Source organism: Leptopilina heterotoma, unplaced genomic scaffold, assembly GCF_015476425.1.
Source record: "Leptopilina heterotoma isolate Lh14 unplaced genomic scaffold, ASM1547642v1 Lhet_55, whole genome shotgun sequence".
NCBI lineage: Eukaryota > Metazoa > Arthropoda > Insecta > Hymenoptera > Figitidae > Leptopilina > Leptopilina heterotoma.
Window position 1 is genome coordinate 204,010 of NW_025111119.1, and position 27,871 is coordinate 231,880.

The 27,871-nt window shown below is 23.1% G+C and overlaps 5 protein-coding genes across 7 annotated transcripts; 3 read left to right on the forward strand and 2 right to left on the reverse strand.

Moving 5' to 3' along the window:
* Positions 1-201: 201 nt before the first annotated feature.
* LOC122508574 lies at positions 202-2,221 on the forward strand. Its single transcript, XM_043622002.1, has 3 exons — positions 202-396; positions 1,171-1,305; positions 1,798-2,221. The coding sequence occupies exons 1-3, from the start codon at positions 342-344 to the stop codon at positions 2,076-2,078; spliced, it is 471 nt and encodes a 156-aa protein (XP_043477937.1). The 5' UTR covers positions 202-341; the 3' UTR covers positions 2,079-2,221.
* A 1,339-nt stretch (positions 2,222-3,560) lies between these two features.
* LOC122508576 (ubiquitin-protein ligase E3A) lies at positions 3,561-17,484 on the reverse strand. Of its 3 annotated transcripts, none has more exons than XM_043622004.1 (12): positions 16,671-17,484; positions 15,899-16,034; positions 13,077-13,257; positions 9,774-10,154; positions 8,691-9,001; positions 8,406-8,609; positions 7,797-8,096; positions 7,393-7,593; positions 6,655-6,932; positions 6,183-6,399; positions 5,444-5,679; positions 3,561-4,976 (listed from the first exon to the last, which is right to left on the reverse strand). In XM_043622004.1, the coding sequence occupies exons 1-12, from the start codon at positions 16,715-16,717 to the stop codon at positions 4,856-4,858; spliced, it is 2,613 nt and encodes an 870-aa protein (XP_043477939.1). In that variant the 5' UTR covers positions 16,718-17,484; the 3' UTR covers positions 3,561-4,855. The 3 variants fall into 3 exon arrangements, with proteins under 3 accessions (XP_043477939.1, XP_043477940.1, XP_043477938.1); XM_043622005.1 differs by having other exon boundaries at positions 9,774-10,139; positions 16,671-17,483; XM_043622003.1 differs by having other exon boundaries at positions 9,774-10,157; positions 16,671-17,479.
* A 559-nt stretch (positions 17,485-18,043) lies between these two features.
* On the reverse strand, positions 18,044-19,008 carry LOC122508578 (NADH dehydrogenase [ubiquinone] 1 beta subcomplex subunit 9). The gene is made up of 2 exons (XM_043622008.1): positions 18,763-19,008; positions 18,044-18,524 (listed from the first exon to the last, which is right to left on the reverse strand). The coding sequence occupies exons 1-2, from the start codon at positions 18,870-18,872 to the stop codon at positions 18,203-18,205; spliced, it is 432 nt and encodes a 143-aa protein (XP_043477943.1). The 5' UTR covers positions 18,873-19,008; the 3' UTR covers positions 18,044-18,202.
* A 106-nt stretch (positions 19,009-19,114) lies between these two features.
* LOC122508577 (probable WRKY transcription factor protein 1) lies at positions 19,115-21,716 on the forward strand. Its single transcript, XM_043622006.1, has 3 exons — positions 19,115-19,708; positions 20,143-20,278; positions 20,817-21,716. Exons 1-3 carry the CDS (start codon positions 19,540-19,542, stop codon positions 21,595-21,597), a joined length of 1,086 nt encoding a protein of 361 aa, XP_043477941.1. The 5' UTR covers positions 19,115-19,539; the 3' UTR covers positions 21,598-21,716.
* Positions 21,717-22,816: 1,100 nt separating this feature from the next.
* On the forward strand, positions 22,817-26,321 carry LOC122508592. Its single transcript, XM_043622041.1, has 2 exons — positions 22,817-23,119; positions 25,247-26,321. Exon 2 carries the CDS (start codon positions 25,290-25,292, stop codon positions 26,133-26,135), a length of 846 nt encoding a protein of 281 aa, XP_043477976.1. The 5' UTR covers positions 22,817-23,119; positions 25,247-25,289; the 3' UTR covers positions 26,136-26,321.
* The last annotated feature ends 1,550 nt before the right edge of the window (positions 26,322-27,871 follow it).

Here is a 27,871-nt window from a genome sequence, read left to right on the forward strand (position 1 = left end):
CAGAAGTACCCTTACCAAATCAACTTAGCTTGCACTACAAAAATGATCTTATTGGCGAAATGAACCGCGCATTTTTAAAACGTTTTATATTTAAACATATAAAGTACTTTAGATGGACAAGTTTTATTCTACAAATAGAAGCATTTTTGTCGCGCAAGCGCAGTTGCGTTTGGTGAGGGTACCTGGCAGCACTGGTATTGTCACAAATCTTCACAATATTGTTAATTCGTGGTCAAGTTTTAATGTGTATTTACGAAAAATAGTAAACAAATAAATTTATCACAGTATTAATAATAGAAAAAGTACTTTAAAATAACTAGTAAATTTCTATACAGTTGAAAATGTTGACGAAAACTTTCAGTATTTTTATTCTATTAATTTTTCTAATAGAACAAGGTAATTAATTTTGACATTTTATAACATTTCTTTTGATTCATAACCACAAACATTTCCAGGGCGTGGCTTTTGTGTTTAATTTTATTTAATATTAATTTACTGATAACATTTAAATTTTAAATTAATTAAATTTTAATTAATTCGCGTATTTTTTCTGATAATTTCAAGAAAAATAGTTTTTAAATATTTCAAATACACTTGATTTTTTAATTGGGAAAATTTTTTTCCCTTTGGAAACGTGTATTTACATAATTTGATGTGCATTTTAAAAACAAAAATATTTACCAGAAATTATTTATTTCATTGAAATTTATTTAATTTTAATATTTTTACTTATTTTTATTATTTTTCTCAATGTTTTTTTGAATTCTTTTATTTTTCTTGTTTCCTTAATTTTTTCTTATTTCATTTTTTAATTTTTCTTCTATTCTTAATTTTTTCGTTTTTTAATTTTTCATTGTATTTATTAAATTTGCGGTTTATTGTTATTATTCTTTATTTTATTCTATCCAATGTCAAAATTTATTTTTAATCCAAAATTTAATTTTATTATTTTCTTAATTAATAAGAAAAAAAATCCAATGTTTTTTTACGGGGATTTTTTATTATTATTCCAAATAAAAATTTAATTGTATTTATTTTAATTTTAATGAAAATTCTGAAATTTTAGTTCTCTTTTTTTTGGTTTGGAATTTGTTAGTAAAATGAAAAAATAATTTTAAAAAATATATATATTCATTTATTTTAATAATAAATTTCGTCTATTTATTGCAGGAAATTGTGGACTTTATTGCTACAGATGTCACAGTAATAGTGGAGGTTGTGGAGAAGATTTAAAATGGTTCCATTGGGCAAAAGAGTGTCCAGAACCTGATGATAAATGTGTTAAAATTATAGAAAGAAAAGAAGGTAATTTGTTTTCTTTTATTTCCTTAATTTTTCCCCCAATGATCCTAATGATAATGAAATCATTATTTAAAAAAAACTATTCGATAAATTTACAAAAGAAAAGAATTTTTTAGGAATAAATTTAATAAATAATTTACAAAAGAAAATACAAAATATTACAATGAATAGAAAAAAATATAATAAATAATTTACAAAAAAAAATACAAAATAGTACAATGAATAGAGAAAAATTTAATAAATAATTATAAAAATAACAGCAAAAAAGTTAATAAAAATAAATGTGAAAAAAGTATAAAAAAATATATTTTTTATATTAAAATGAACAAAGAATTTTTTAATTAGTAAATTTTTTGAATATTTCCTAAAAAAATATATGAATTTCTATTAATTTAATTTTATTATTCTATTAATTAATATTTTTTATAAAAGAATAAATTTTTGGATTTATTATTTAATAATTTAGAGGATTAATTAATATTAATTTTCTTCCAGCCGAAGTGGCAATAACTCGCGATTGTTTGAGTTCATTCCGTGGAATAAGAACTGATATTCCCGCCGATCATTACGAGGGTTGTCGTCCAGCAGCAAAGGACATGAAACTTGCCCACTATGTTAATAACAGTATTGCCGAGCAAGATGTAAAAAGAGATTATTACGACGAAGTTAATTGGTGTATTTGTTATTTCGATAATCGATGCAATGGTGCGTCGAATTTTATTCTCTCCACTGCACTTTTAATTTTAACACCAATTTTTTACTACTTCACCACGTGAAATAAAATTACCGAGCAAGTGAAATAAATTTTCACAATGTGAAATAATTTCCAGAAAGGAAAATAAATTCCACAAAGGAAAATAATCTTCACAAAACGTGAAAAATAGTCTTCAGAACAAAATGAAAAAAGAAAAACAAAACAAAAAGGATTGCCCTCCAAAAAAGTAATTAATTCAATTTCTATTTTACATTTATACGATGTAAATAATTGTACAGAGAGAAATTTTCCATTTTTTAAAAACTAATTCTGTTTTTTATATAATTTTAAACTTTTGTTATTAACTGACTTTTACAATTTGATTAATTTCAAAAAATTTTAATTTTGTTGAGTTCTTTCATTTTTAAAAGTAGTGAAATCAATTTTTCCACTATTTTATTTTTTGATTATTATTTTTTCAGTTTAGTAATTAAACTTAAATTATTTAAAATTAAATACAACTTAAAAAAAGTTAAAAAAAAAAGATAAAATGAAATTTCAAACAAAAATACAATTAAATTGTATTTTTGTTCGAAATTTCATTTTATATTTTTTTTTACTTTTTTCCTTTATTTTTATAAACGTCATTCCTTTTGTTAATCTTTATAATTTTATTGTTAAATTCAATTAATTTTTACATTTGCTTAATTTTATCGTTAACTGAATTAATTTTTTAAATCACTGGATTTTGCAGTTAATTTAAATTATAATTTGTTTGATTAATTGAACTAATTTTTCAGTTATGTCAATTAGTTATTTCACAGTTAATTGAACCAATTTTACAGTTGTGTGAATAATTTTTTTTCACTTGTTTTATTGAATTTTAAAATTGATATGAATTTAATAATTTAATTGAATTATGATTTTTTTTAATTTAATGAATTCTCTTGTAGTTCATTTTTAATATTTTTTTATACATTGTTAAGAATTTAAGATCGTAATCCGTCCAATCAAAGAACAAATAATAATTTATTTACAATTTTTATAATATCATATTTGTAACGTATTTTTCTAATATCCGTCCAATTTAAAATATTAGATAAAAAAAAAATACTTCATGTTAGTTTTTATAACACTTTAATAATATGTATATGTAGAAAAAAAGAAATCTAAAACATTCCGTCCGAATTTATATTGCGTAAAATATAAATGAATGTTCCGTTAATATTCAAATAGAATAAAAATTAGAATAAATATTAATTAAAAATTAGTATTTCGCAACAAAAGACAAACGAAGAAATTATGTAATGTTAATTATCATAATTACGCACGTTTACTAATTTTATAATAAATAAAACAAAAACTAAAAAGAAAATAAATTTTTCTAGCATTTTTAAAAAGCGAAGAAATTATGTAATGAATTTTAATTATTATAAGTACAATAATTTTATAATAAATAGAAACAAAAAAATCTAAAGAAGATAAAAATTGTTTTCCAACATTTCAAAAAACCAGAATTTAAAAAAAATAAGATTTTTGTTTGAGATTTAAAAAAAGAACAAGATTCTTTTAATAGTTCTTTTATTGTCACACGATTAAGATAAACTCGAAGTTGCGTCTTTTTAAAAAAGTCGCTAATTACAAATTTTTTTTTATACAAATTTATCTTGATCGATTAAATCGAGAATGATTGTAGCATAAAAGACAATAACAAAAAGAAGAAGAAGAAAGAATAAGAGTTAAAACAAATAAATTCGACAATACAATTACAAAAGAAAAAATAAAAAGTATTTTTCAAATCTTTCTCGCTTATACAAATTTTTCAAATTACATTTTTTTTTTAGAAAAATGTGTATTGTGAAAATTTTCAAGTGTCTTTTATTTTTTTTTTCATTTTTTGTTTGTTGAGAAATTCTACTTTTCTTTCATTCATTTTCAAAAAGTATTTTCAAAATACATGGTTATCGAAAGCAAAAATTGTTTCTTCAACACACTTTTTTTCGATTCTATTATTTTTCAGTCACATTTAATGTTTCTTGATTTATTTTTTTTTTCTTAAATATCTCATTCACATTGTACAATCTACATTTAAAATTTCACTTGGCATACGATTACATTTTCTCTTCCATTCTCTCTTTCTTTTTTCTTTCTTTCCTCTTTCTTTTTTCATTTCTTTTTCTTCCTTTCTTTCCTGTTTTTTTCTTTTTCTCTTTCTTTCCCTTTTCTTTCTCTCTTTCTTTCTTTCCTTCTTTCTCTCTTTTTTTTCTTTCTCTCTCTCATCACAGTCATTCAGCTCGTGTCTCTTTGGGGTCTCGGTTTAAACTCCACTTGCTCAGTCTCGTCTTTCTTTAAAAAAAAAAAAAAAAACAAAACAATAAAAATCTTACAAACGCATTCGTCATTGAAAAAAACAAAAAAAATTGCGCCAAAAGAAATAATTAAAAAAACAACAAAAATACATTTACATATATATCTTTTTTCCCTTGGAAGAAACGCGACAAAAAAAAATATCGCGTGTCTCTTTATATAAAATAAAAAAATCTGAACTGATTTGTATTTTTTTTGTACACTGTTTTTTAAAAGCTTATTTTTAAATCCCGTTAAAAGAAAATTTCACTATTTAAGAAATCATCTCTCAAAATTGATCACTGATTCAATAAACGACCCATTTTTTTTTCTTAGGGAGTCACCAATTATTTTTTTTTTTCCTAAAAAGTTCATTTTTTTTTTCGTTTTTTTGCTTTTTTTCTTGTTAAAATAAATAAGGGGAGGAAATGAAAGATTGGATTGCGGATTTTCTTCTTTTTCCCTCGCTTTAGAATAAAAAAAAAAAAAAAAATTGACTGAGATTTTCACATTTCACAGCATTCCGAAACCTTTTGAGTAATTTATCGCTTTTAATAGTCTGTCTTGTAATTTTTCTATGGTGCCATAGTCTGGTAATAATAGAACGTTGAAACATGTATGCGCTATCGGTAACCTGAAAAATTAATTATTTTTATTATTATTACTATGATTTTTCAATTAATTTTCATTAAATCATCAATTAATGTTCATAAAAACTAGTTTTTTTTGCTGCTTTTAAAGTTTTTCAATTTTTTAAAAGTTCTTTTAATAAAATCTTTATGTTTAAACAGTTTTAGAAATTAAAATTTAAAAAATTAAATAAATAGGTACATTTTATAAATGAAAAATTAAATTTCAACAATTCAAATTATTCCTTTTTTTTAATTTTGAAATTGAAAGAATTGAAATTGTTACGATAATTAAAATTTTTAACAATTAAAATTGTTATCAGAAAAGCTTAAAATATTGAACAAATTTTTAAGTAAAATCTTTACTAAAAATTATATTTTTATAGTTAAAATATTGTTATTTAGAAATGAAGGAATGCCAAGAATAAAAATAATAGTTAAGAAAAAATTTTGGAAAGAAATAAAGTGTCACCTATCGGAATCAGGCCCGTGGCGAGCGATCACCATTTTTAATCTCGACAAACCACCAACAGGTACTCGATCGCTTCCGGTTGTGAATTGCAAAAGCCTCCGTTGACTCTCTGGTGGTAATGAATGCGCCACTCGCCAAAAGTTTCGCACCGCTTCACTTTCGGCCGTATATCCACCCTCGTATTCCGTTGCCGCCTCGAGTTCAGCGAAGTCGAAGATTTTACTTCCGCAAACGAGCTGAAGATGAAAGAAACAATCAAATTTTCATTTTAAATCAAAAATTCCATTCCATAATAAAAATAAAAAATGAATTCTTGCGAACGATTTTATTGGAATTTTTTAAAATAATTGAATTTTCATTGAAGAAATTTATTATTTTTAAAAATAATTGAATTCTTGTGATGAATATTGTTATTTATGAAAATAATTGAATAGTTGCTAAGAATTTTATTAAAAATTTCAAAAATAATTGAATTTCTCAGAAGAATTTTTATTAATTAATATTATTTGAGATTTCTACAGAAGTTGTTCAAATAATTCTTAATTTTTTTTGTAAATTTAGAGAAAAACTGTTAGAAAAATTATATTTTTTAAAAAATGAAGAACCCTGAATTTTTATTTAAAGGAAATTGCTAGCTTAATTAATTAAATATTCGCTATTAATTCCTTTATATTATCACAGAAGTAAATAGATATAAATAATTGAATTAATTCTTCAGACTTGGAAAAAATAGACTCACCTGCTCAATTTCTTCAGGCCTAAAAAGCAAACCAAGTGGACTTTCATCAGTGACCATTTGAAAACCACGTCGGAACGCCTTAAATTGCCTCTCTACTGATTTATTTAGCAGAAAATCCGCATAAAGATCGACGAATTCTTTTTTATTTTCCTGAGAAACATAAATTTCGTCTCCCTTGTCCTTTAGCTCGTGGAAAAGAACTGAGCCGAAAACATCTCTGAAAGAGTAAATTAAATTTAAAAAAAATATAAAACATAAACAAAAAATAAAAAACAGAGTATAAAATTTTCTAAAAACAGAATTTAGAAATATAAAAGAGTACAAAATTTGGAATTATTTCTAAAAACAGAATTTAGAAATATAAAAGAGTATAAAATTTAGAGTTATTTCTAGAGACAGAAAAAAGAATAAATATTTAATATATTTATAAATTACAAAAAACTGTGAAAAATAAAATACAATTTAAACTCACTTGTAGCCAACTCTGAAGGTTTGCATAAATGTCTCGGACATATCGTCTCCAATATAATTTACAATTTCTGAAAGACTTCTAAATAATGTTGGACTCCAGTCTTCTAAATCGGCGTAGCATCCCTTCTTCCCCAGCAATTTACGATAAACCACCATTGGAAAACGTACATCGAGTATGACATTATTGTAAATCGCCAAACCGAGCACAACTCCAATGAGCGTGAATTGGGCATCGCTTTCGAATGACGTCGAATTAAACCACGTCGTCTGTGTGTCTTCCTGAAAATTCAAGAAGGAATAAAAAATAAAATCTCATTATATCTTTCGAAATATTTTTAATTAATTTCAAAAATATGTTAATTAAATTAATTGAAATCTAAAAATAATAATCGAAATCTATTATTACAAGGTTTCAATTAAATTTAATTGAAACTTTTTTTTTAATCAAAATTAATAGAAATCTACTTATTGATTAAATTAATTGAAATCTATTTATTAGTTATAAAAAAATTGAAACCAATCTATAATTTATATAAAGTAGCAAATTTAACGCACGCGACGCGCGGTGTTCATTTCATTAAAAAAAGTATTTAATTATTTTGTAATAAAGAAGGACTAAATATGATTTTTTAGATAATTATGTTGGTTAATTAAACTAATCAAAATATGTTAAATTAAATTGACTCGGAGTGATCGTTCATTTGAGCAAATTTCTTATTTAAATTTTGATATAATTTACCTGCGTCGTAAACATTCCGTAGTCGGGATTAAAAATTTCCTCGACAACGAGCTGAAAAAATTCTTTCGAAACACCACCTTCATCGACTCCCTGTTCACCCTCGAATTCCACAACGAGTTGCTTCTTAAGATCAGACGGATTTTCCATGGCGACAATTTCCAATTCCACTAGAGCGTCATCAATTAAATGATCCCGTCGCACCTACAAGAAAAAAGAAGCGTAAATTAAAATTCCATACTATTCGTAAAAATAAATTAAATCAAATATTAAAACTTATTTAGTTTTCTTTTTAATAATTGATTTAATTTAAATTCATTTCATTTTGAGTAATTAAATTAATCCAAATTCATTAAATCATTATATAATTATAAAGATATTCTGTTTTTTGACATTTAATTATGTACCTTTAGTCTAAGATATGGATGTGTGGGTTGACCGACGACAGTTTGAAGAAAACTCATTCGTCGTTCACTGTACATTCTTATTCGATTATCGTAATAGAGGCCAAGTGTTTTTGTCGCTGGCGTTAAAATAAAAGCATAATTCATAAAGCTGAATTTCATTGGTTGATCGCTTTTATAATAGGCAAAATCCTTATCCATTTCCACTGCGTCACTTAAAGGTTCGTTGTAAAAATCTGTGAATGGAATGAATGCCTTGCGTGCATCAAGTGCTGAAATTCCAAGAGCTTTCGCAAGGGGATCCTGTAGAAAAAAAGCGATAACAATTATTAACAATAACAAACAAAATAATTACGTTAAAAAAAAATTACTAAAAATACGAAAATAATACAAAAACTTCTAAAATAATAATAATATAAAAAGTAGAGAAAATATTAAAAATAGTAAAAATAACAAAAACACTACGAAAAAGACTAAAAATAATAATAGAAAAAGTACTAAAAATACAAAAATAATAATAGAAATTCTACTAAAATAATAAAATACTTTAAAATTCTTTAAAATTATGGAAAAAAGTTGCAGTATAAAATAGAATTAAAAATTAGAAAAGACCTGAATTGCTTGTGAAGTCGTTGATTTTGGTCCGGATTTATCCGAACTCATAACTTCGCCGTCTTCTTCTTGGGAAAATTCAGGCGGATCCATTTCACCGGCCAAAATATTCGCATAGTAGAGTATTTTCATGACTTTCGTTGGTGCCGTTATAGTGTCAGCGTCTTGAACGCAATAATCACGTGTAAAAGAACCGCCAATAACCTGTTCAAAAAAAAATATCGAATCACAATAATTAAAATTTTTCTCCAAAAAATTAAGAAATCGAAATAAAAAAATGTGTACCTTGACAGTTATAAGTTGTTGAAGTGCTTGAAGAAGACATTCGAGTCTCGATTTACAATGTCGAGCCCAAATTCGTGCTAATTTTGCCTGTGCGGGTAATGGTAAACAACTTGCGGCCTTGCACAACATATGCAAAGCCAATTCCAAATAATCGCTCGTCCCCAATACGGGGATTTCAAAAACAATTAGAAAAACATTTAACAAACTATCGGTACTGTCATAAGGCATTATTCCAAATACCCTGAGTCCTAATTCTATATTATCGGCCAGTGTGACTAGTGCATGTACTAAAGCTGATTCGAAAGCATCACCTGCAAAATAAAGCAGAAAACAACATTTATTTTTTTAATTATTCTTCTCGTCGAAAGTCCATAATTATTAAATTCAATTTTTCAATTGAAGAATCCTTCGATTGAATTCAGTAATTTAATCATTTTTGTTATCTATTATTAATTAATATTAATATTAATTAATTTATTTAACGATGTGAATTAACTAATATTTAGACTTATAAACATTGTTTTAAATAATTAATTTTTTCGTTGAAATATAATAAATATTTTGATTATTTAATTTTAAATAATAGAATTCTTTTGGAAAACTTTATTTGTGAAAATAATTAAATGTTGGCGTATAATTTTATTAAAATTTTGTTTAAATAATTGAATTCTTTTGGAAAATTTTATTAAAATACTAGATATTGAAAAACATTGAATTGAGGAAAATTTTTGAAAATAATTGTATTTTTTACATAGAATAATAAAAAATAAATAGCAAATAAAACAGAAAGGGAAAAAGAAAAAAAAAATAGCAAATAAAGCAGAAAGGGAAAAAATAAAATAAATAACAAATAAAACAGAAAGGGAAAAAGTAAATATATAAAGCAAATAGAAAGGAAAAAAGAAAAAAAATAGCAAATAAAACAGAAAGGAAAAAAAAGAAAAAAATACCAAATAAAACAGAAAGAAAAAAAAAGAAAAAAATACCAAATAAAACAGAAAGGAAAAAAGAAAAAATTGAAAAGAAGGAAAAAATAAAATAAAGAAGAAAATAAATTTCGAAATAGAAAGCAAATAAATTTACCCGGTAAGGACCATAATGCAGTGAATGCTCTCCGAACACCGGGAAGATCAACACTGGTATCGTCAGGATGAAGAACAGCCGGCGATGGATCACTGCTGTCCTCCTCCTTATCTTCGCCTTGAAGCGATCGCACAGCTTCCTTATTTAAATCACTGGGTGGCCTTAACAATGATACTGGCGCCCTGTCAAGTAGAGCTGCCAATGGCGAGTCATTTTTCTCAGCCCTCTGAAAACTCCTGCTAAGAGCTTCGGCCGACGAGAAAACCTCGCCCAATGTTCGTATCAACAACGAATACGAACCCTCCGTTCGACATTTCTCAATAATCTCCAACAGTTTCCCCTCAGTCAAAAACGGTTCCTCTTTTCCTGTTTTTGAAAACGCTTCTTTTAAAAGACAAACAAAAAAAATTATTCATTTAATATCTAAAATAATTTTCATTTATTTCTTTCTTTATTACTATAATATTTATTTTAATTCTTAATTCTTCTCTCTTCTATTCTTAAATTTAAATTGTAATTAATTAATTAAATTCTTTATTTCTTTTTTAATTTTATTTTAATTTCGTCTATTTATTTTTCTCAAATTTCGTTTTTCAAAAAGATATTTTTGTTATAGAAACAATTTTATAATTTTTGTTCAACTTTTATAATTTTTATTCTGAAATAATTTAATTCTTCCTCAGAATTGTGTTTAAATTTTTTAAAATAATTAAATTCCTGTTAGTATTTTATTAGTTTATCAAAATGTTTCAATTCGTTCAAAACAATTGATTTCATTCCAAGAATTTTATCTAAATTTTTGTAAATAATTAAATTCTTTCGAAGAATTTCAACAACATTTTTGAAAATAATTGAAAATGCGAATAATTTAATTAATCTTTTCAAAAATAATTGAATTCTTGCAAGTATTTTATATTTTATCAAAATAATTCAATTCGTTAAACAAATTTTATTACAAATAATTTAATTCATTCCAAGAATTCAATTCAATTCTAATTCTTGCAAGTATTTTATAGTTTATCAAAATAATTGAATTTGTTCAACAAATTTTATTACAAATAATTGAATTCATTCTAAGAATTTTATCAAAATTTAAAAAAAAATTGAATTCTTTCAAAAAAATTCTGTATTTAAAATAATTTAATTCCTTCCAAGAATTCTATCAAAATTTTTAGGAAATAATTAAAAAAAATTCTCTTAATCTCATTAAAACGGTTTTAAATAATTGAATTTCTTAAAAAAAAATAATTAATTAATTAAATTCCTTTGAAGAATTTTATGAACATTTTTCAAATTAATTGAAAATTTTATCAAAATTTTTAAAAATAATGGAATTTCTTCAAAAAATTCTATTAAAATTCTATTTAAAAATATTTGAATTCCTTCTGAGAATTTTATCAAAATATTTGAAAATAATTGAATTCATTCCATGAATTTTATTAAAATTTTCAAAAATAATTGAATTCTTTCAAAAAAATTATATTAAAATTCTATTTAAAAATAATTGAATTCCTTCGACGAATTTTATCAAATTTTTTTTAAATATTTGAATTTTTTCGAAGAATATTATATCGAAATATTTGAAAATAATTGAAATTTCAAATAATTTTATTAAAATTTTTAAAAGTTAATTGAATTCGTTAAAAAAATTCTATTAAAAATAATTGAATTCATGCAAATTATTTTATTAATTATGAAAATAATTGATTTCTTACGAAGAATTTAATTAAAATTTTTGTAAATTTGATTGAATTCTCGACAAAAATTTTTTACTGTTGAAAAATTATGATTAAAAAAAATACGTTTAAAACTGCTGGAAACATATTGAAAACTATTTATTATTTCTTTCATAAAAATAATTAAAAATATTTTCAAAGTACTTACAATTAAATTTTTACCAATCAACATTAATACAATTTTTGAAAAAAAAGAAGAGATTTAATGATAAATATAAAATTTGTTTAAAAAGTAAATACAAAATTCAAAGGATAGTGGAAAATATTTATTTTTGGATAAAAGGATTACATTGCGACAGGAATTTTGGTGACAAAATTTATATTAAAATCCGCGAATAATGAGACGAACTGTTTTCGAAAAAAAATTCTATTCCTTTGAAATAAATTCTACGTTTAATAAATAAATCCTGTTTTTAAAATAAATTCTTTGGTTGTAAAATAACTTTTATGTTAATAAAATAAAATCTTCTTTACTAAATAAATTCTTTTTTATCAAATTAATTCTTTTTTTTTTTGAATTTTTTTTTTATTAGTTTCCTTAATTATCAAATTAGAATTTATTTTCTCGAATCAATATATTTGAAATAGAAAGCAAGTGCAAATAATTTACCAACAGAACGTTGTAAATTAAATCTAACACGTTTTTTATTTTTTTTTCCACGATAATTTCTATTATTTTTATTAATTTGCTTTTTTAAAATTTTCTTTTTTGGTGTTTTTTCTTTTTTCACAATTCTATTCGATTTAATCGTTTGCCTTCTCTTGGAATTATTTTTAATTTTACTTGACTCGCGAATATTCGTTAAATTATTTCTCTTCATTGGCAATAATTTACGTGATCGTTTTGCCGATGAAATTTCAATATTTCTATCATGATCTTCACTAAAATTTGTTTTCGAATTTTTCACTTCCCTCGAACGCGAACGTTTCTTTCCTTTTGAATTAGTAGAAAAATTTACGTCATTATTACGCGACTGTTTCTTTTCCCTTGAATCGATAGGAGAAAAATTTTCTTTTGGTTGTTTTAGATCATTTTTATCTTGATTTGAATTTAATTTTCTTTTTGGTAAATTTTCCGTTAATTCTAAATCGTTTGGTGTAATTTTCAAATTTCCCGTTAATTCTAAATCTTTTTGTCTAATTTTCGAATTTTCCGTGAATTCTAAATCATTTTCGACAATTTTCGAATTTGCCGTCAATTCTAATTGTTTTGTAAATTGTAAATTTGAATTCTTCCATGTAATTAGTGAATTTTCGGATAATTGGGAATTTTTTGTTGAAATTGACTCTTGATCGTGAGATGAAAATTTTGTTTCCTTTGGAGAAATTGAATTTTTATTGCAATTACGATGAAGGAGAAGTTCGGGAAAATCCATTTTTAATGGAAGATTAGCGTCGACGAGTTTAACGCTAATTTTCACTTGGCCCGAGTTCGAATCATTGTCATTAACGAATAATGATGATGATGATGATTGAAAAGGATGGAAATTTTCTGTGGGATTCTTGAATGGATTTAAATAAATGTTTTGAATTTGTTTCGGCAGGTTTTCGTTTGAATTTTTTTTACCTTCAACGGAACATGTGGGATTGACGTTTTTCACTGGGAGACTTTTTGCCAATGACGCTGGACCTGGTTCTAATGTTGTCCTCGCCACTTTACTCGGTTGTGTGCCATCGCAAAGTCTCGCCTCCTGTGAAAACAATTGAATTGCCTGCGCCGCCGCTTGATTTGGCGTGAGATTTGTCACCTGTTAAAAGTAATCAAACTTTTTTAGTCGTTCAGCATTTATTTTCTTTATTTATTTATTTTGAAAAATAAATAAATTAATAATAAATTTATTTGAATTTAAAATTTACAGGGTAATCGTTTTTTTTATAAAAAAATACCCGGTCAATTCGCAGTCATGAATTATTTTTCCCGGTCATAAGATTTCAATTTAACTATTTCCTAGAAATTTTAACTGAAATTCTTCTATAATTCGATTACTTTCAATATTTTTTGAGAAAGTTCCTTAAAAATTCAATTATTTCAAGAAAAGTTCACCTAAAACTAAAAAAAATTCTGAAAACTACTAGTATAAAATACAATTTTTTCGAAATTTCGAATAATTTGAATATTTTTCAATTAAATATATATTTAAAAATGTAACTGATTTAAAAAAAAAATGTGAATAAAAAAGTTTCAAAAAATTAACTTATTCAGAATTTAATTAAAATTGTATTGAAAATTATATTGATAATAATTGATTTCCTATAAAGAATTTTATTATGTATATGAATTATATTAAATTTTTCCAAATTTTTTCAACTAATTTAATTAAAATTGTATTGAAAATAATAATTAAATCTCATGGGAAGTATTTTATTAACTTTTTTGAAAATAATTGTATTCTTGCAAGTATTTTATAGTTTTATTCATTTCAAGAATTTTATCAAACTTTTTGGAAATAATTAAGTTCTTTCAATAAATTATATTATAAATAATTGAATTTCTACGAAGAATTTTATCAACATTTTGAAAAATAATTCAAAATTCGAATAATTCTTTTAACATTTTCAAAAATAATTGAATTCTTTCAATAAATTTTATTACAAATAATTGCATTCCTACGAAGAGTTTTAGCAATATTTTGAAAAATAATTCAAAATTCGATTAATTTTATTAAAATTTTCAAAAATAATTCAAAATTCGAATAATTTTATTAAGAATTATTAAATTTTTTGAAAATAATTGAATTCTTGCAAGTACTTTATAGTTTATCAAAATCATAAAAATTCGTTCAAAAATTTTTATTAAAAATAATTGAATTCATTCAAAGAATTTGTTCAAAATTTTTGAAAATAATTGAATTTCTTCAAAAAATTGTATTAAAATTCTATTTAAAAATAATTAAATTCCTTGAAAGAATTTTATTGAAATATTTTAAAATAATTGAAAAATAATTGAATTCCTTTGAAGAATTTCATCAAAATATTTGAAAATAATTGAATTTCTTCAAAACAAAAAAATTATTTAAATAATTAAATTCCTTTGTAGAATTTTATGAAAACTTTTGAAAATAATTGAAAATTCGAATGATTTTATTAAAATTTTTAAAAATAATTGAATTCTTGCAAGTATTTTACAGTTTATCGAAATAATTAAATTTGTCGAAATAATTATACAATTAAAAATAAAATTTCATTCATTCCAAGAATTGTTTTAAAGAATTTTATTAAAATTGAATTTTTTAAAATTTTGTACCTCAAATTATTCAAAAAATGGAGAATAATTTTTGAAAATAATAAATTTTGTAATTTATATAATTATAAATAAATTAAATAGCCATTTTGCCTAGTTATTTATAAAAATTAAAAGGTCATCTTTTATGAATTTCAATTATTTTTTTAATTTTTAAATAAAACTAATCGCTAAATTATTTAAAATAAATTCAATTTCAAATCTGTAAAGTTCAATTATTGTTAGAAATAGAAAGAATTTAATATTAAATTGAATATTTTCTATTTTTTTTTAAAAGGCTGTGGTGTTGGACAACAAAATTCAGAATTTTCTTATGAATTCTACAAAATTTGAAAAAAGAATTTAAAAAAATCAATAGATTTCTAAATATGTCCGAATATGAATAATTATAGAAAAGTTAAGTGATAGAAATGAATTATTTTAGGAAAGAATTAATAGAAAATTAAATTAAAAAACGAATAAAAAAATTAATAATCAAAAAACTAAGTTTACATTTTCTGCTGTTTTCTGTCTTTAAGAAATATTTAAAATTGTTTATAAAATGAAAATATAAAATTAATCCAAATAATAATTTTTATCCAACAAAAAATAATGAAAAATTAAAAGAATCATTGAAAAAACATAAAAATTGTAAATTACTGTTATAAATTAAATAAATTATAAATTAAATGAATTATAAAAATAATAAATTAAAATAAAAACTATAAATTAAAAGCAAAAATTAATAATTAAAATAAAAATTGTAATTTAAAATTAAAATAAATTAAAATAAAAAAAAACATTACAATCTTAAAAAAAAGATATTTTCTATCTAAAAAAGAAGAAAAATATTAAATGATATCGAAAATATAAATTCTCCTTTGTTCGAATGTAAATTATTTTTGAATTAGTTCGACAGTTTTTTTATATTTTCACAAAAAAATTATTTTTCCTGTAAAAATTTTCCTTCGTTCATGTAAATTATTTTTAAGTTTTTAATTAATTTTAATTATTTTTGAAGTTTTCAACAGAATTTTTTGATATTTTCGACAAATTTTTTTTTCCTGTAAAACTTTTCCTTTGTTCATGTAAATTATTTTTTGATTTAATCCAACAGATTTTTTGATATTTTCAGATTAAAAAAAAAAGACAAATTTTGTTTTTTGTACCTTTCCACTTGAAACACAATTTTCATTGTCACACTGGGGATTTCCACAACCGTCAGTAAGTTGATAAAAGTATCTCTCAATGAGTTTTTTGGCAGCTGCTCGCTTCATATTGCTGCAAGGGCTTTCAGCTCCCACCCTAAAAGAAATTGAAAATTCATTATTATTATTATTAATTTATTAAAAACTAATTAGAGACTAAAAAATTAAAATTTTTTTGAAATTTTCAATCTGAACTAAATTGCTATCATTTTGTCCAACTTCCAAGAAATTTTTTTGCTAATTTTCTACGGAATGAAATAAAAAAATTGCCAGAAAAATTTCAACGTTAATTAATTTATATTCAAACAAAGATTAATTTAAATAACCTAAATAATTAATCTTAATTTTCTATTTTACAAAAAAATAAATGTTAATTCGTCCGTATAAAAAAAATTCTTTCGAATGACTTGGCATATTTTTCCAAAAGTTTATTCGTTTATAAATTTGCAAACTAATAGGGAAGTAAATTACAAAGTAATAAATAATAAAGAAAGCAAAAAAGTACAAATGAAGAAATAAATATTGTAAAAATTTTCAAACCCAGAAAAAATTGTTCTTCTCGAATTAAACATAGTTCATCGCGTGTAAAAAAAGACGTAGTAATAATGGAAATCAACCGAAGTAAACAAACACAATTTGACAGAGTGACGAAAAACGTTTTTCATTCCTTTCCAAAATTGCGCTATTCAATTTTTCTTATAAAAATAAAATGAATGAAAATTAATTTAATTACCTGGATGCGAGATCTTCTCCAGGGTCCTCTTGGCCCTTAGTGTTCATAGAATGTAAATCGTTTTATCCAATATCACACTTTCGTTATTTCTTTTTTTCCTCGTTTTTTTCTAAAGACAATTCTGACGATGAACTTTGTATTTTTCTTTTTTTCTCCCCTGAAAAAAAACCACAAATCTTTTGTCTTTTCACCCGCGGAAAAAATCGTTCTTGTCAATGATGACGGCAAACGAAAAACCGAAAAATTTCCTTTTAACACTTCTTTATTATTATTTTCTTCTCTCTCTCTCTCTCTATCTATATATATTACTTTCAATTTTAATTGTTACAAAAAATCGTCGCAAAAAGATGAATACACTCGTTTTGGTAATATTTTTTTGTACAAGGAATAAAAGTAGAAAAATGTTGTGTTATTGTATTTTTATTGGTTAAAATATGAAAATATATATTGTTTTTTCCTTGCGGGTTAAAACGTAAATTTCCGCTTTTCGTGGAAGGTCAACCAACACTCGCGAGGGGGGAACGAATTGATTTTGATTAAAATGACTTGTTTAATTAAACCGAAACATTTATTTAATATATTTAAGGGACGATAAATTCTTTATATTTTAATATAAAACACACAATGAATTGTTGTGTGTGTGTGTATTTTTTTAATTATTTTTACTTTAACTTTTTGCCTTGTGTCTCGCTCGACAGTCGTCGAGCACTACTTCTCTTTTCGATCTTTTCGATTCTTAAACTCGAGAATTATCGCACGCCCACACACTCCAAAAATAGAACAAATTTATTTTCTTTCTTGTATTATTTGTTAATTTTTAATTTCGAACTTTAAATTTGTTTCCTTCTATTTCGTTCATCTTAATAATAATAAATAAAATAAATAGAATGTAAATTTCTAGGTTATGTAACTCGCGGGAATTTTAAAACCAATTTCGACAAAATCAATTGTTTTTTGTCCACATTGTTGTTGTTGTTGTTTAGAATTAGTAATTTTATAATTTAATTCGATAGTTGCATGTAGTATTTAATTGTAATTCTCCTTTTATGCAAATATAAAGTGCGAAACACGCGGATAAAATCTGGAAAATTCTAGGTTATGTAATTCGCCAGAATAGCGGGAATTTTTGAAAACCAGAAAATACAATTTTTCGACCATTATTATTATTAATTTTGTAAAAAAAATTAAAATTCATTAATTAAAAAATTACAGTATTTCATATTTTTATTAAGTGTAACTGTATTTTTTTTATAAATTTACGAAATAAACTTTCTGAAAAATTCTAGTTATGACGTCGAGGGGAAAAAGTAAAAATTAAATAAATAAAAATAAAATTATAAAAAAATATAAATAAATAAAAATGAAATAACAAATTTAATTTTAGAATTAAATTTTATTATTTATTTATTTATTAATCACAATTAAATAATGCTATTTTTTAACAAATTTCTAGCCTTTTTCTTTAGATCCTCAAAAAAAGGAAGGAATTTCCGTGTAATTTATAATTATAATTTTTTTTCCCCCTTTTCTTTTTAATGATGATCTTCTTTTGGTGGCTCGCCATAAGTTTTTTTGTAAAACTCAACGTATTCTTTCTTTCTTCGTTCCCGTTTGGCAAAGTATTTTGGATAAAATGCCTTTTCCCAAGGATCCCAACAATCAATTATCCAATCGGGAACAAGTACCTCACGTCCATAAGCACAACCACCCAAAGATTCGGGAAATTTCTTTGGTATTGGATGCTCATTAGCATATAACCATTGTACAGCCTCGTTATATTTTATTTTTGCTAATCTCAAATCTTTAATGTTTTTATTGGCATCGAATTTTGATCTAAGAATTACTGCTTGATATCTAACGAAATTACCAAAAAAAAAAGAAAATCAGGTAAAATATTTTGAATAAGAACTATTTTTTTTTAGTGTAGTGCTAGACAAATTTTTTTATACAAAAAATAAACATAAGCTTGTTACTTAAAATCTTGATTAAAAATTCTTTAATAAATAGAAATCTTAAATATAACAGATTTTTGTCATTATTAACATTATGTATTTATTTATTAACAAAGTTCGAACAAAAATAAATGTCTCACCTGAATTCAACTTTCGTATCGGCAAAAGCATCATAATTTCGAAGCATAGCTTTATAGAGACGGCAAACTTTTTGCGAGTGTGACAACAATCCCGTTGGGATGTTTGCCATTTTTGCAAAAACAATCACCAACAATAAAATTCAAAGATTATTTTGCTCTATTTCATTCAGTTGAAAGGAAAAAAAAATTACTCAAAACTTATGTAAAATATTATCATCTAATAACCATGAAAGTAAAAATAATTCTATTTATAGCGCCCCTGGTGGTAGACGAAGAATACTTGACAACCTAAAGGTTCGTTTGTAGTTCAAAAGTGATGCATTTCCGCAGGGTTGGGAAGTTAGGCCATAATGTTTCGGGAGTGCACTATTCTGATTGGCTATCAAAAACAACTGTTAAACCTTTTAACCAATCACAAAATTTCTTTAAATCACATATATTTCTCAACGGAAATTAAACCATCGCCTGCGTCCATGTTTTTTTAACGCCAAAAGAGAAAAAAAACCTGTGTTTATTTATAAACTTTATAAATTTGTTATAAATCCCCGTTTTTCGCGTGTGAAAAATTAAATTAACATCTTTTGGATTATTTGATAATTTATATTTTTTTCGTAGAGAATATTTAATAACGTTACAAATGAAATACTAATAAATACACAACAAATAATTATAATGTTTACTTGACAGAGAGTGAAATTTTGTTTTTATTTCGCAAAATAAATCTAATTTAAAAATCATTTTTCCTTTACGATCGAATACATAAAGTAAAGGAGAAAAATGATGCCAACAATGCCACCAGATACTCATAAAATTTCACTAAAAGTTATTGAAGCAGTTAAACAACATCCAGTACTTTATATTTCTGAGGTTAAGAGCAGTGTTATTAAACTTCAAGAATTTCGGCAAAAAGTTTGGAAAAGAATATCGGACGAATTGGGTCTTGATCGTGAGTAAAAATTTTACTTTATTTTGCATTTTTTTACACTAAAAAAAATATTACATTACTGTTTAATAATTTATTCCCTATTTTTCTATAAATTGTTAACTTTGTTATTTTTCTTATTGTTTTTTATAGATATTTTTAAACCCTGTTTTTTTAAACAAAAAGTAAAATTATTTTATTATTATGTTAGTCTTTAATTAGATATATCTATTAATTTTATAATTTATTATCTTTTATTTTTATTTTACTAGCTAATTAAAAAATTAATTGCAGTAAAAATAGTATCTAATAATAACATTAATTATAACAACAGTAATACAATAATAATCGACATAACAATAATAATTTGATAATAATTATTTTAAAATATTTTGAAATTAAAAATTCAAAGCAATGAGAAACTATAACTTATTATAAAAAAAATTAATTTTTTACAGCCAGTTGGGTGAAATTAAGATGGAAAAATCTTCGTGATACTTACTGTCGAATTTTAAAATATAAAAATAAAACGGAGAAAGGAATTCGTCGAAAAAAATGGATTTTCGAGGATCATTTAAATTTTCTGAAATTTCCGTAAGCAAATTTCTAATCACTTTTTATTGATTTAGTTATAAAAATAAATAAAATTTTCCTATTAATACTTAATACAAAAATAATTTAATTAAATTTTTAAGATATTTGGAAAGCTTTTTTCGTTAACAAAAATTTTTAAAAGGAAAATTTTGATTATTTTTAAATTTTTGTAAATAAAATTTCTAGAGTAAAATGTTTATGCTTTTTTCGATTAAGTTTAAATTTTCAAATGTAAAATTTTATTAATATTTTTTTAACTAAAACTTTTAGAGTAAAATTTTGATATTTTTTCGGTTAAATTCAAATTTTTGAAAGTAAAATTGTTAAAATTCTCTATTTTTGGTTTATTTAAAATTTTCAAATGTAGTATATTATTAATTTTTTTTAAACTAAATTTTTTAGAGTAAAATTTTGATATTTTTTCGGTTAAATTTAAATTTTTCAAAGTAAAATTTTGTTAATTATTATTTTTCTTTGACGATTTAATGAAAATCAGTAAAACAAAAGTTTCTTAATAAATTGATTTTTTTTCCCACAGCTATGAAGTGGATTATGAGCCGCAATGCGTTATTCTCTCCGAGGAATATGTAAAGGAAATAAACGACGGTGATTTAAGTTCAGACGATCTTCTCCAACAGCTCGAGGATCGAAACGACGAGGATTACAGTGAATATTTAGAATTAGAAGAAACAACGTCCGATCCAATATTATCAAAAAAGAAACTTGGAAGGCGGAAAAAAAGTCCCTCATTCACCGAATCTGATGAACCAGTAGAGAAAAAATTAAACCTCAATTCATCAGCGCAGGAAATTGAAGCAAAATATCGAAAAATTCGACCAAAAAATACGGAAAATGATGAATTTACACGTAAAAATTCACAACTAAATAATGACCAAACATTAAATGTTCCTAGTCAAAATTGTTTACAAACACAAAATTTAAATAAGAAAAAAACAATTTTTCCAGGACAGGAGAAATTATTGCAAATTAATTCCAAAACAGTGGAAAGTAATAATAATAATAATAATAACAACAATAATAATAATTCAAAATTCAGTGAGGAAACTAATGTTAATGCGGAGAAATTAATGAAAAGTAGTTTGGAATTATTTTTCGACAGTATGGCGCAAACGGTGAAAAAATTACCATCACAAGCGCAGTTGGACATTAAAAAGGACATTTCACGAATAGTGACGAGCGCAGAATCGAGATTAAAAAGCAAAAAAAATCCCCCCAAGAAGGAGGAAGTTACAAAGACGAAAATTTTTCCAAAATTGGTACTCATACCTTGTAGCATGATTGATAAATACAAGAAATAATTCTCTTTTTCTCTATTTCTCTGAGTAAATTTTCTTTTTTCTCTTTGTGAATAATAATTTTTTTTAGTCCATTTTTTTCATTGTTTTTTTTCTCCTGTGAATAAATAAATTTTTTTTTATTCCGTTTTCTTTCTTTAGAGTGAATTAATTTTTTTTCATTCAATTTTCTTTCTTTTGAGTGAATTAATTTTTTTTCATTCAATTTTTTTTTTTTGTTTTTGAATGAATGAATTTTATTTCTCATTCATTTTTCTTTCTTTTGAATAATGAGAAATTGTGTTTTCATTCAGTTTTCTGTTTTCTCTTTGTGAATATGTACAGAATTTTTTTTTTCTTAAAAGTGAAAAAGTTGCAAGTAATAAATTTCTTATATTAATTGGTTTATTTCTTCATTTTCATCGATTTTTCTTGGATGAAAATTATAATATTTACTTACGTGTAATAATTAATTTTGCTAGAAAGTAAAATTTATTCGAAATACTTTATATTTGAATGATTACTTTATTAAAAGTATATTTATATAGAGTGAAATGTGTAAATTAAAAAAAAACTTTGTAAATTTAATAAAACGAGAAAAATGTTTTTTATACGTGTATTTTATTATTTTGACAATTTTCCTATAGTCTTAAATATTTAATTAACATTTCTAATGTTACTTTTAATTTTCACTTTTTTGTTTTATTAAAATTTTCCAAAAGTAAAATTATGTTAAAGTTTTTTTTGTTTTAACCAGTTTTCAAAGTAAAATTTAGATAATTTTTTTTCTAGATAAAATTTTCGAAGTAAAATTTTGATATTTTTTGGTGCAACTTAAATTTCAAAAGTAAAATTTTGAAAATTCTTTACTTTAATTATATTATAATTATTAATAATAATAAATAATTCTCTCTAATTTATATTTCAAAATTTGCCGCCTAATCCGACATTTTAAAAAGGAGCAATACTAACCAAATCAAAACACCAACAGTTTTTGAAAAAAATTAATTTTCAATTTCTATTCAGAAACAATTTGTTCTTAAGTGATACTATTCTTTTCCAAATCGTTAATTCCTTACAATAAGAAATCGTTAAGAAATTATTTTCAACAATTGTCATAAAAATCGTATAAAATGAAAATTAATTTTGAACAAAAATATTAAAAATGCGTCTATTGTTTATACCGTCAATTGACTAGAGTTGTGGTCACGTATACACAATAACAAAATGTCATTGTATATGTATATTTATGACAATCACACAACAGAGCGATTGCATTTGATCACAAAACTTTAAAGAAGCTTGTTTTCGTTTTTTACTTATTATTACTATTATTATTATAATTATAATAGACACAAGGAAATATTGTAATAATTTACAGTTTATTATTGAGGAAATTTCAATAGACGAAGAAATGTCGAAAGTGAAAAAAGCATTGTGCATGTTATTAATTCACTCCGGGAGGAAGAATTGATGAACTTTGGTTTTTTTTCCTTTCCATCATTGGCAATTTACAATTTTGACGAACAATAATAAAAAAATAGAGGTAAATCTATAATTTAAGTTTGAATTTGTTTTAGGAAATAGTTTCTAGTTATTTATATATTCTTACAATTATTATTTCATACTACATATCTTTTTTTACTTCTTCTGTCAGTTTCCTGTCAACATAACCTAAAAAAACAATTTTTTTAATCAATAAAACGTAATTAAATGAGTAATTTTTTACTTTATTTTAATTAATGACGAATGTTTTCCTTTAATTATGAATTAACATCAATTGTAATTAATTTACATTAATTGACAAATCGTTTGCTTTTGAAATTTCGTGAATTTTTTTCAAAAATTGGATTAATTTTTACTGTTTTTCAAAAATTCTTTTGTAAAATTCAAATATTTTCAAATAACATTTGTACTTAGTTTGAATTATTTGGAAACTTTTCTATTTTATATAAATAAAAACTCTACAATCTTTCAAAAATTTATAAAAATCATTGTAAAAGTTCAATTACTTTCAAAAGTTTTTTGCAATTCAATAATTTTCAATATTTACTATGTATTTTCATAAAATTTATCAACAGATTTAATTATAGAAAAAAGTTTTTGATATAATTCTACGAAAAGATTCAATTATTTTCATAAATAATAAAATTTCATTTACGAATTCAATTATTTTCATCACTGAATTTCAAATATTTTTAATACCTACAATCTTAAATAAATTCCTTAAAAATTCAATTGTTATTAAAAATTTTATTAAAACTTGAGCAAAGAATTCAATTTTAAAAAACATTCAATTATTCAATAAAACGATAAAATTCGTTGCAATAATTCAAATATTTTCATAAATAACATTTAATTCGTCGCAGAAAATCAATTATTTTCAAAAATTTTTAAGTCATTTTACAAAAAAATTCAATTAGCTTGATAAACAACAAAATCGCATAAATTCTTCCCATAAAATCAATTATTCTAAGGAATTTTATAACAAAATTCTTTTCCAAAATTCAATTATTTTGATAAATATCAATATTCAACACAAGAATTCAATTCTTTTGAAAAGTAATAAAATACTTTGCAAAAATTAAATTATTTTCAAAATTAATAAAATTCTTTGAGAAAATTCAATTATTTTCAAAATTAATAAAATTCTTCGCAGAAATTCAATTATTTTTAAAGAATCTACCAAAAATTGTAAACATTTTAATTATCTTTATAAATGAATAGCAAAATTCGTCGAAAAAATTCAATTATTTTCAGGAATTCGAATAAAATTCATTTTAAAATTCAATTATTTTCATAAATAATAAAATTCTTTGACAATATTCAATTCTTTTGAAAAGTAATAAAATACTTTGCAAAAATTAAATTATTTTCAAAATTTTTTTTAAAAATTCTCGTCAAGAATTAAATTATCTTTATAAATAGATAGGAAAATTTCTTCTCAAGAATTAAATTATTGTCGAAGACTCGGAGTGATTCATTTCTTCATGTTTTACAATAATATTTTTATTAGTTATTTTTATTTCAAAAAGGTTTAAATTTAAATGTTTTGAACATCCTAATTCCAATAAAAAAATGATTAAATATTTATTTTAAATAAAACTATTGATGTTTTCGAATAATTTTACTTTTGAAGAAATTTGTAAATAAATTTAATAGAAAATTTTTTTGAGTATCTAATAATTTTTAAGAGTGAATCAGAATATTCTTTAGAGTCAGGAAAAAAGTGAAAGTTGTGTTTGGAAATCAGGGAAAAGTGAGGGAAAAATAAAGTTAAATTTTTGTGAGAACCCTGTATAAATAAATTATATTTTTATCTTTATTTAACCAATTTTTATGGTCCCCTAAAAGTCCCTTATTTTTTAATTTTCAGTCCCCTATTTCCCCTAAAATACTTTTTAGGGGCACTGTGAAGCCTATTGAATTCTTTCCAATAATTTTATCAAAATTTTAGGAAATAATTGAAAAAAATTAGATTAATCTCATTATTGCCTAAAATTCTAACTAAAATTCATTTTTAAATCAATTTTTATTAGAAAATTCTACGAGAATTCAACTATTTAAATACAATTTAAAATCCATTCGTAATTTGTAAATTACATTAAAATCGAGAATAGGAGAAATAAAAAAATTGTATATTAAAAATAAAACTAAATTTCTTTTTTTACAGACAAAAGAGAATATTTTTTTTGTCGAAAAAACAAAGAGAGAAAATGGACGAAATGGAGGAAAATTTAACGGGCGATGAGACTTGCGAGGAAGGCGTTGAGAGTTATGGAAAATTTGTATCTCACGACGAACAAGTTGACGAAGGTACAATAGAATATCTCGATTTGGATATGGAAGTAATACAGGATGCCGATGACGATTGTCAAACAACGCAAGTTGCAATAATCGACACACAAAAATATACACAAAAAAAACGCCAACGTATCAAGGATTCAAATAAAAATCTCCAATCAACATCAACATCATCATCATTGGAAAAGAAAGTAACACCAAATGAATTTAAATTACGACCAAAATATCGACCAATACGACCAAAACCAAGTTCACAATTAAATTCCGTGACGCGAACAAATAAATTACAAAGTTTAACGCCAATTGTTAATTTTAATCCAACATCGGGATTTATTGTTGCCGCCCCATCGACGACAGTGATAAAAAAAGAGAAGGGCCATGAGACTTATGTGGCAGCGTCCCCAGTTAATAATAAATTAACGACATATTCAAAAATGATGACAAACGGAGCTAGCGGTCTTATTGGCACTAAGGATAATTTATTATCAACAACCCCAAATACAACAACAACAACAGCAGCATCGTCAATATTATCATTATCGCCACAAAATGAATTACAAAATGGTAATAATAAAACAAAAACCCGTCACATGATACCTAAAAATAGTGTCGAATTATTTTTTGAAAGTATGGCAAAAACAGTTCTCAATTTACCGACACACGTTCAGGCCGAGATTAAAATGGAAATTTGTCGCGTTGTCACTATGGCGGAAATTAAATATCTATCCGAGGAAGTGAAAAACGATAAAAAGGATTGATAAAAAGAAAAGAAAAAAAAATTGATAAAAAAGAAGTTAATAAATAATTTAATTTGTATATTATTACAGTAAATTTTAATTATTATTATGTATAAAACAAAAAAAGAAGAGAAGAAGTAATGGGAGATTTTTGTTTTCTTTGTTGTACATATTTTAGTGATTTCAAAATATATCTTTCGACAGTCATTTCGAGCGTTTTTTCTTCTCCCTTTGGTGATAAATCTTTTTTTTTTAAACATATTTGGATTTGTGAAATAATATAAGAAAACTGAATTTAATTTTTTTCTTTAATGTTCTCACATTAAAGGAAAAAATTAAATTCAGTTTTCTTATATTATTGTATTATTTTCTTATATCTGAAATGAGGAAAACTTTTTTCCATTTTTTAGACCCTTTTTCAAACTTAAAACATTTATTTCACTATTTAACGAGTATTAATTTATTAATAATTAAAAATTATTTCTCAAGAATTATCGCTTCTTAGTTTGATATTTTGTTTCCTATTATTTTTTCAAATGTTTTCAATTTTTGAATTTTTTCTACTTTAATCTTCAATAACTAAAAATTAATTAAACAAAAAATTTTCACTATTTCAAATTAAAAATTATTAAAAAATTTAATTTGCTTTCAGTTTCAATTATTTTATTTTCCATAATTTGGCAGATTTAATTTAATTCTTGAATAAAAAATAATTTAATTCCTTCAAGAATTTTTTAAATTATCAAAATAGTTGAATTAGTCAAAGAATTTTATTAAAATTTTTGAAAATAATTTAACTTATGTATTTTATAATTTATTAAAATAATTCAATTCTTTCAAAAAATTTTATTATTTTTAAAAGAAAGTGAATTCTTGCGTAGAATTTTATTAAAATTTTTAAAAATAGTTGTAATTTCGAACAATTTTATTAAAATTTTCAAAAATAATTGAATTCCTGCAAGAAGATTTATTTTTTTTAAATATTGAATTTGAATTTTTTATTAAAATTTTCAAACAGTAATTAAGTTAAAAAAATGTTATTAAAAATTCTATTCAAAGTAATTAAATTCTTTTGAAAAATTTTCTTAATATTTTTGAAAAAAAATTGAACTTTGGAATAATTTTATTTAAGTGTTAAAAATAATTGATTTTTAAAAATTATTTTATGAAAATTCTATTAAAAATAATTCATTTCCTGTGAAGAATTTTGTGATACATGTAAATAATTGAATTTTTTGCGAGAGAATTTTATTCAAATTCAATTGAGAGTAATTGAATTCTTATACAAAATTTTATCGAAAAAATTTTTCCAGAGGATTAAAAAAAAAGTAACAAAGTAAAAAAGTAAAAGTTTCGTTTTTCCAAATTTTATTTATAAACATGCTAGAGTGCGAAACGTCGAAATAACACTTTTCATCGCTTACAAAAACGAAAATAAAAAAAAAGAAAAGAAAAAAATATTACAATTCATTTTTCTATAAATTAATCTCCAAAGTATTACAATATTAAATAATACAATAAAATTCAAAAAATTTCTTTGAATCGAGCTTCGCGAAAATGATTGTATATTTTTACAATTCGAAAAATATATTATGTATATATTCAATAAGTATTTTACCATTTTGTTTTTGTTTCAATGCTTGAGTAATTCAAATATTGCAAAAAAAAAAATTATTTGTGCTCAAAAGAGAAATAATTTGTTTTCTTTTTTCGACAAGATAAAAAGAAGAAAAATCAACTAAAACACAAAATAATAA

What these genes read in the sequence shown, in the direction of transcription:
- LOC122508574 (XM_043622002.1), top strand. Translation starts at nt 342, where the DNA reads ATGTTGACGAAAACTTTCAGTATTTTTATTCTATTAATTTTTCTAATA. An exon ending in AATTTTTCTAATAGAACAAG is followed by an intron (nt 397 to 1,170) that starts GTAATTAATTTT and finishes TATTTATTGCAG; the next exon opens with GAAATTGTGGACTTTATTGC. An exon ending in AATTATAGAAAGAAAAGAAG is followed by an intron (nt 1,306 to 1,797) that starts GTAATTTGTTTT and finishes ATTTTCTTCCAG; the next exon opens with CCGAAGTGGCAATAACTCGC.
- LOC122508577 (XM_043622006.1), top strand. Translation starts at nt 19,540, where the DNA reads ATGATGCCAACAATGCCACCAGATACTCATAAAATTTCACTAAAAGTT. An exon ending in GGACGAATTGGGTCTTGATC is followed by an intron (nt 19,709 to 20,142) that starts GTGAGTAAAAAT and finishes AATTTTTTACAG; the next exon opens with CCAGTTGGGTGAAATTAAGA. An exon ending in TTAAATTTTCTGAAATTTCC is followed by an intron (nt 20,279 to 20,816) that starts GTAAGCAAATTT and finishes TTTTTCCCACAG; the next exon opens with CTATGAAGTGGATTATGAGC.
- LOC122508578 (XM_043622008.1), bottom strand. Translation starts at nt 18,872, where the DNA reads ATGGCAAACATCCCAACGGGATTGTTGTCACACTCGCAAAAAGTTTGC. An exon ending in GATACGAAAGTTGAATTCAG is followed by an intron (nt 18,525 to 18,762) that starts GTGAGACATTTA and finishes TAATTTCGTTAG; the next exon opens with ATATCAAGCAGTAATTCTTA.
- LOC122508576 (XM_043622003.1), bottom strand. Translation starts at nt 16,717, where the DNA reads ATGAACACTAAGGGCCAAGAGGACCCTGGAGAAGATCTCGCATCCAG. An exon ending in GGAGAAGATCTCGCATCCAG is followed by an intron (nt 16,035 to 16,670) that starts GTAATTAAATTA and finishes AATTTCTTTTAG; the next exon opens with GGTGGGAGCTGAAAGCCCTT. An exon ending in CACGGGCCTGATTCCGATAG is followed by an intron (nt 4,977 to 5,443) that starts GTGACACTTTAT and finishes TTAATTTTTCAG; the next exon opens with GTTACCGATAGCGCATACAT.
- LOC122508592 (XM_043622041.1), top strand. Translation starts at nt 25,290, where the DNA reads ATGGACGAAATGGAGGAAAATTTAACGGGCGATGAGACTTGCGAGGAA.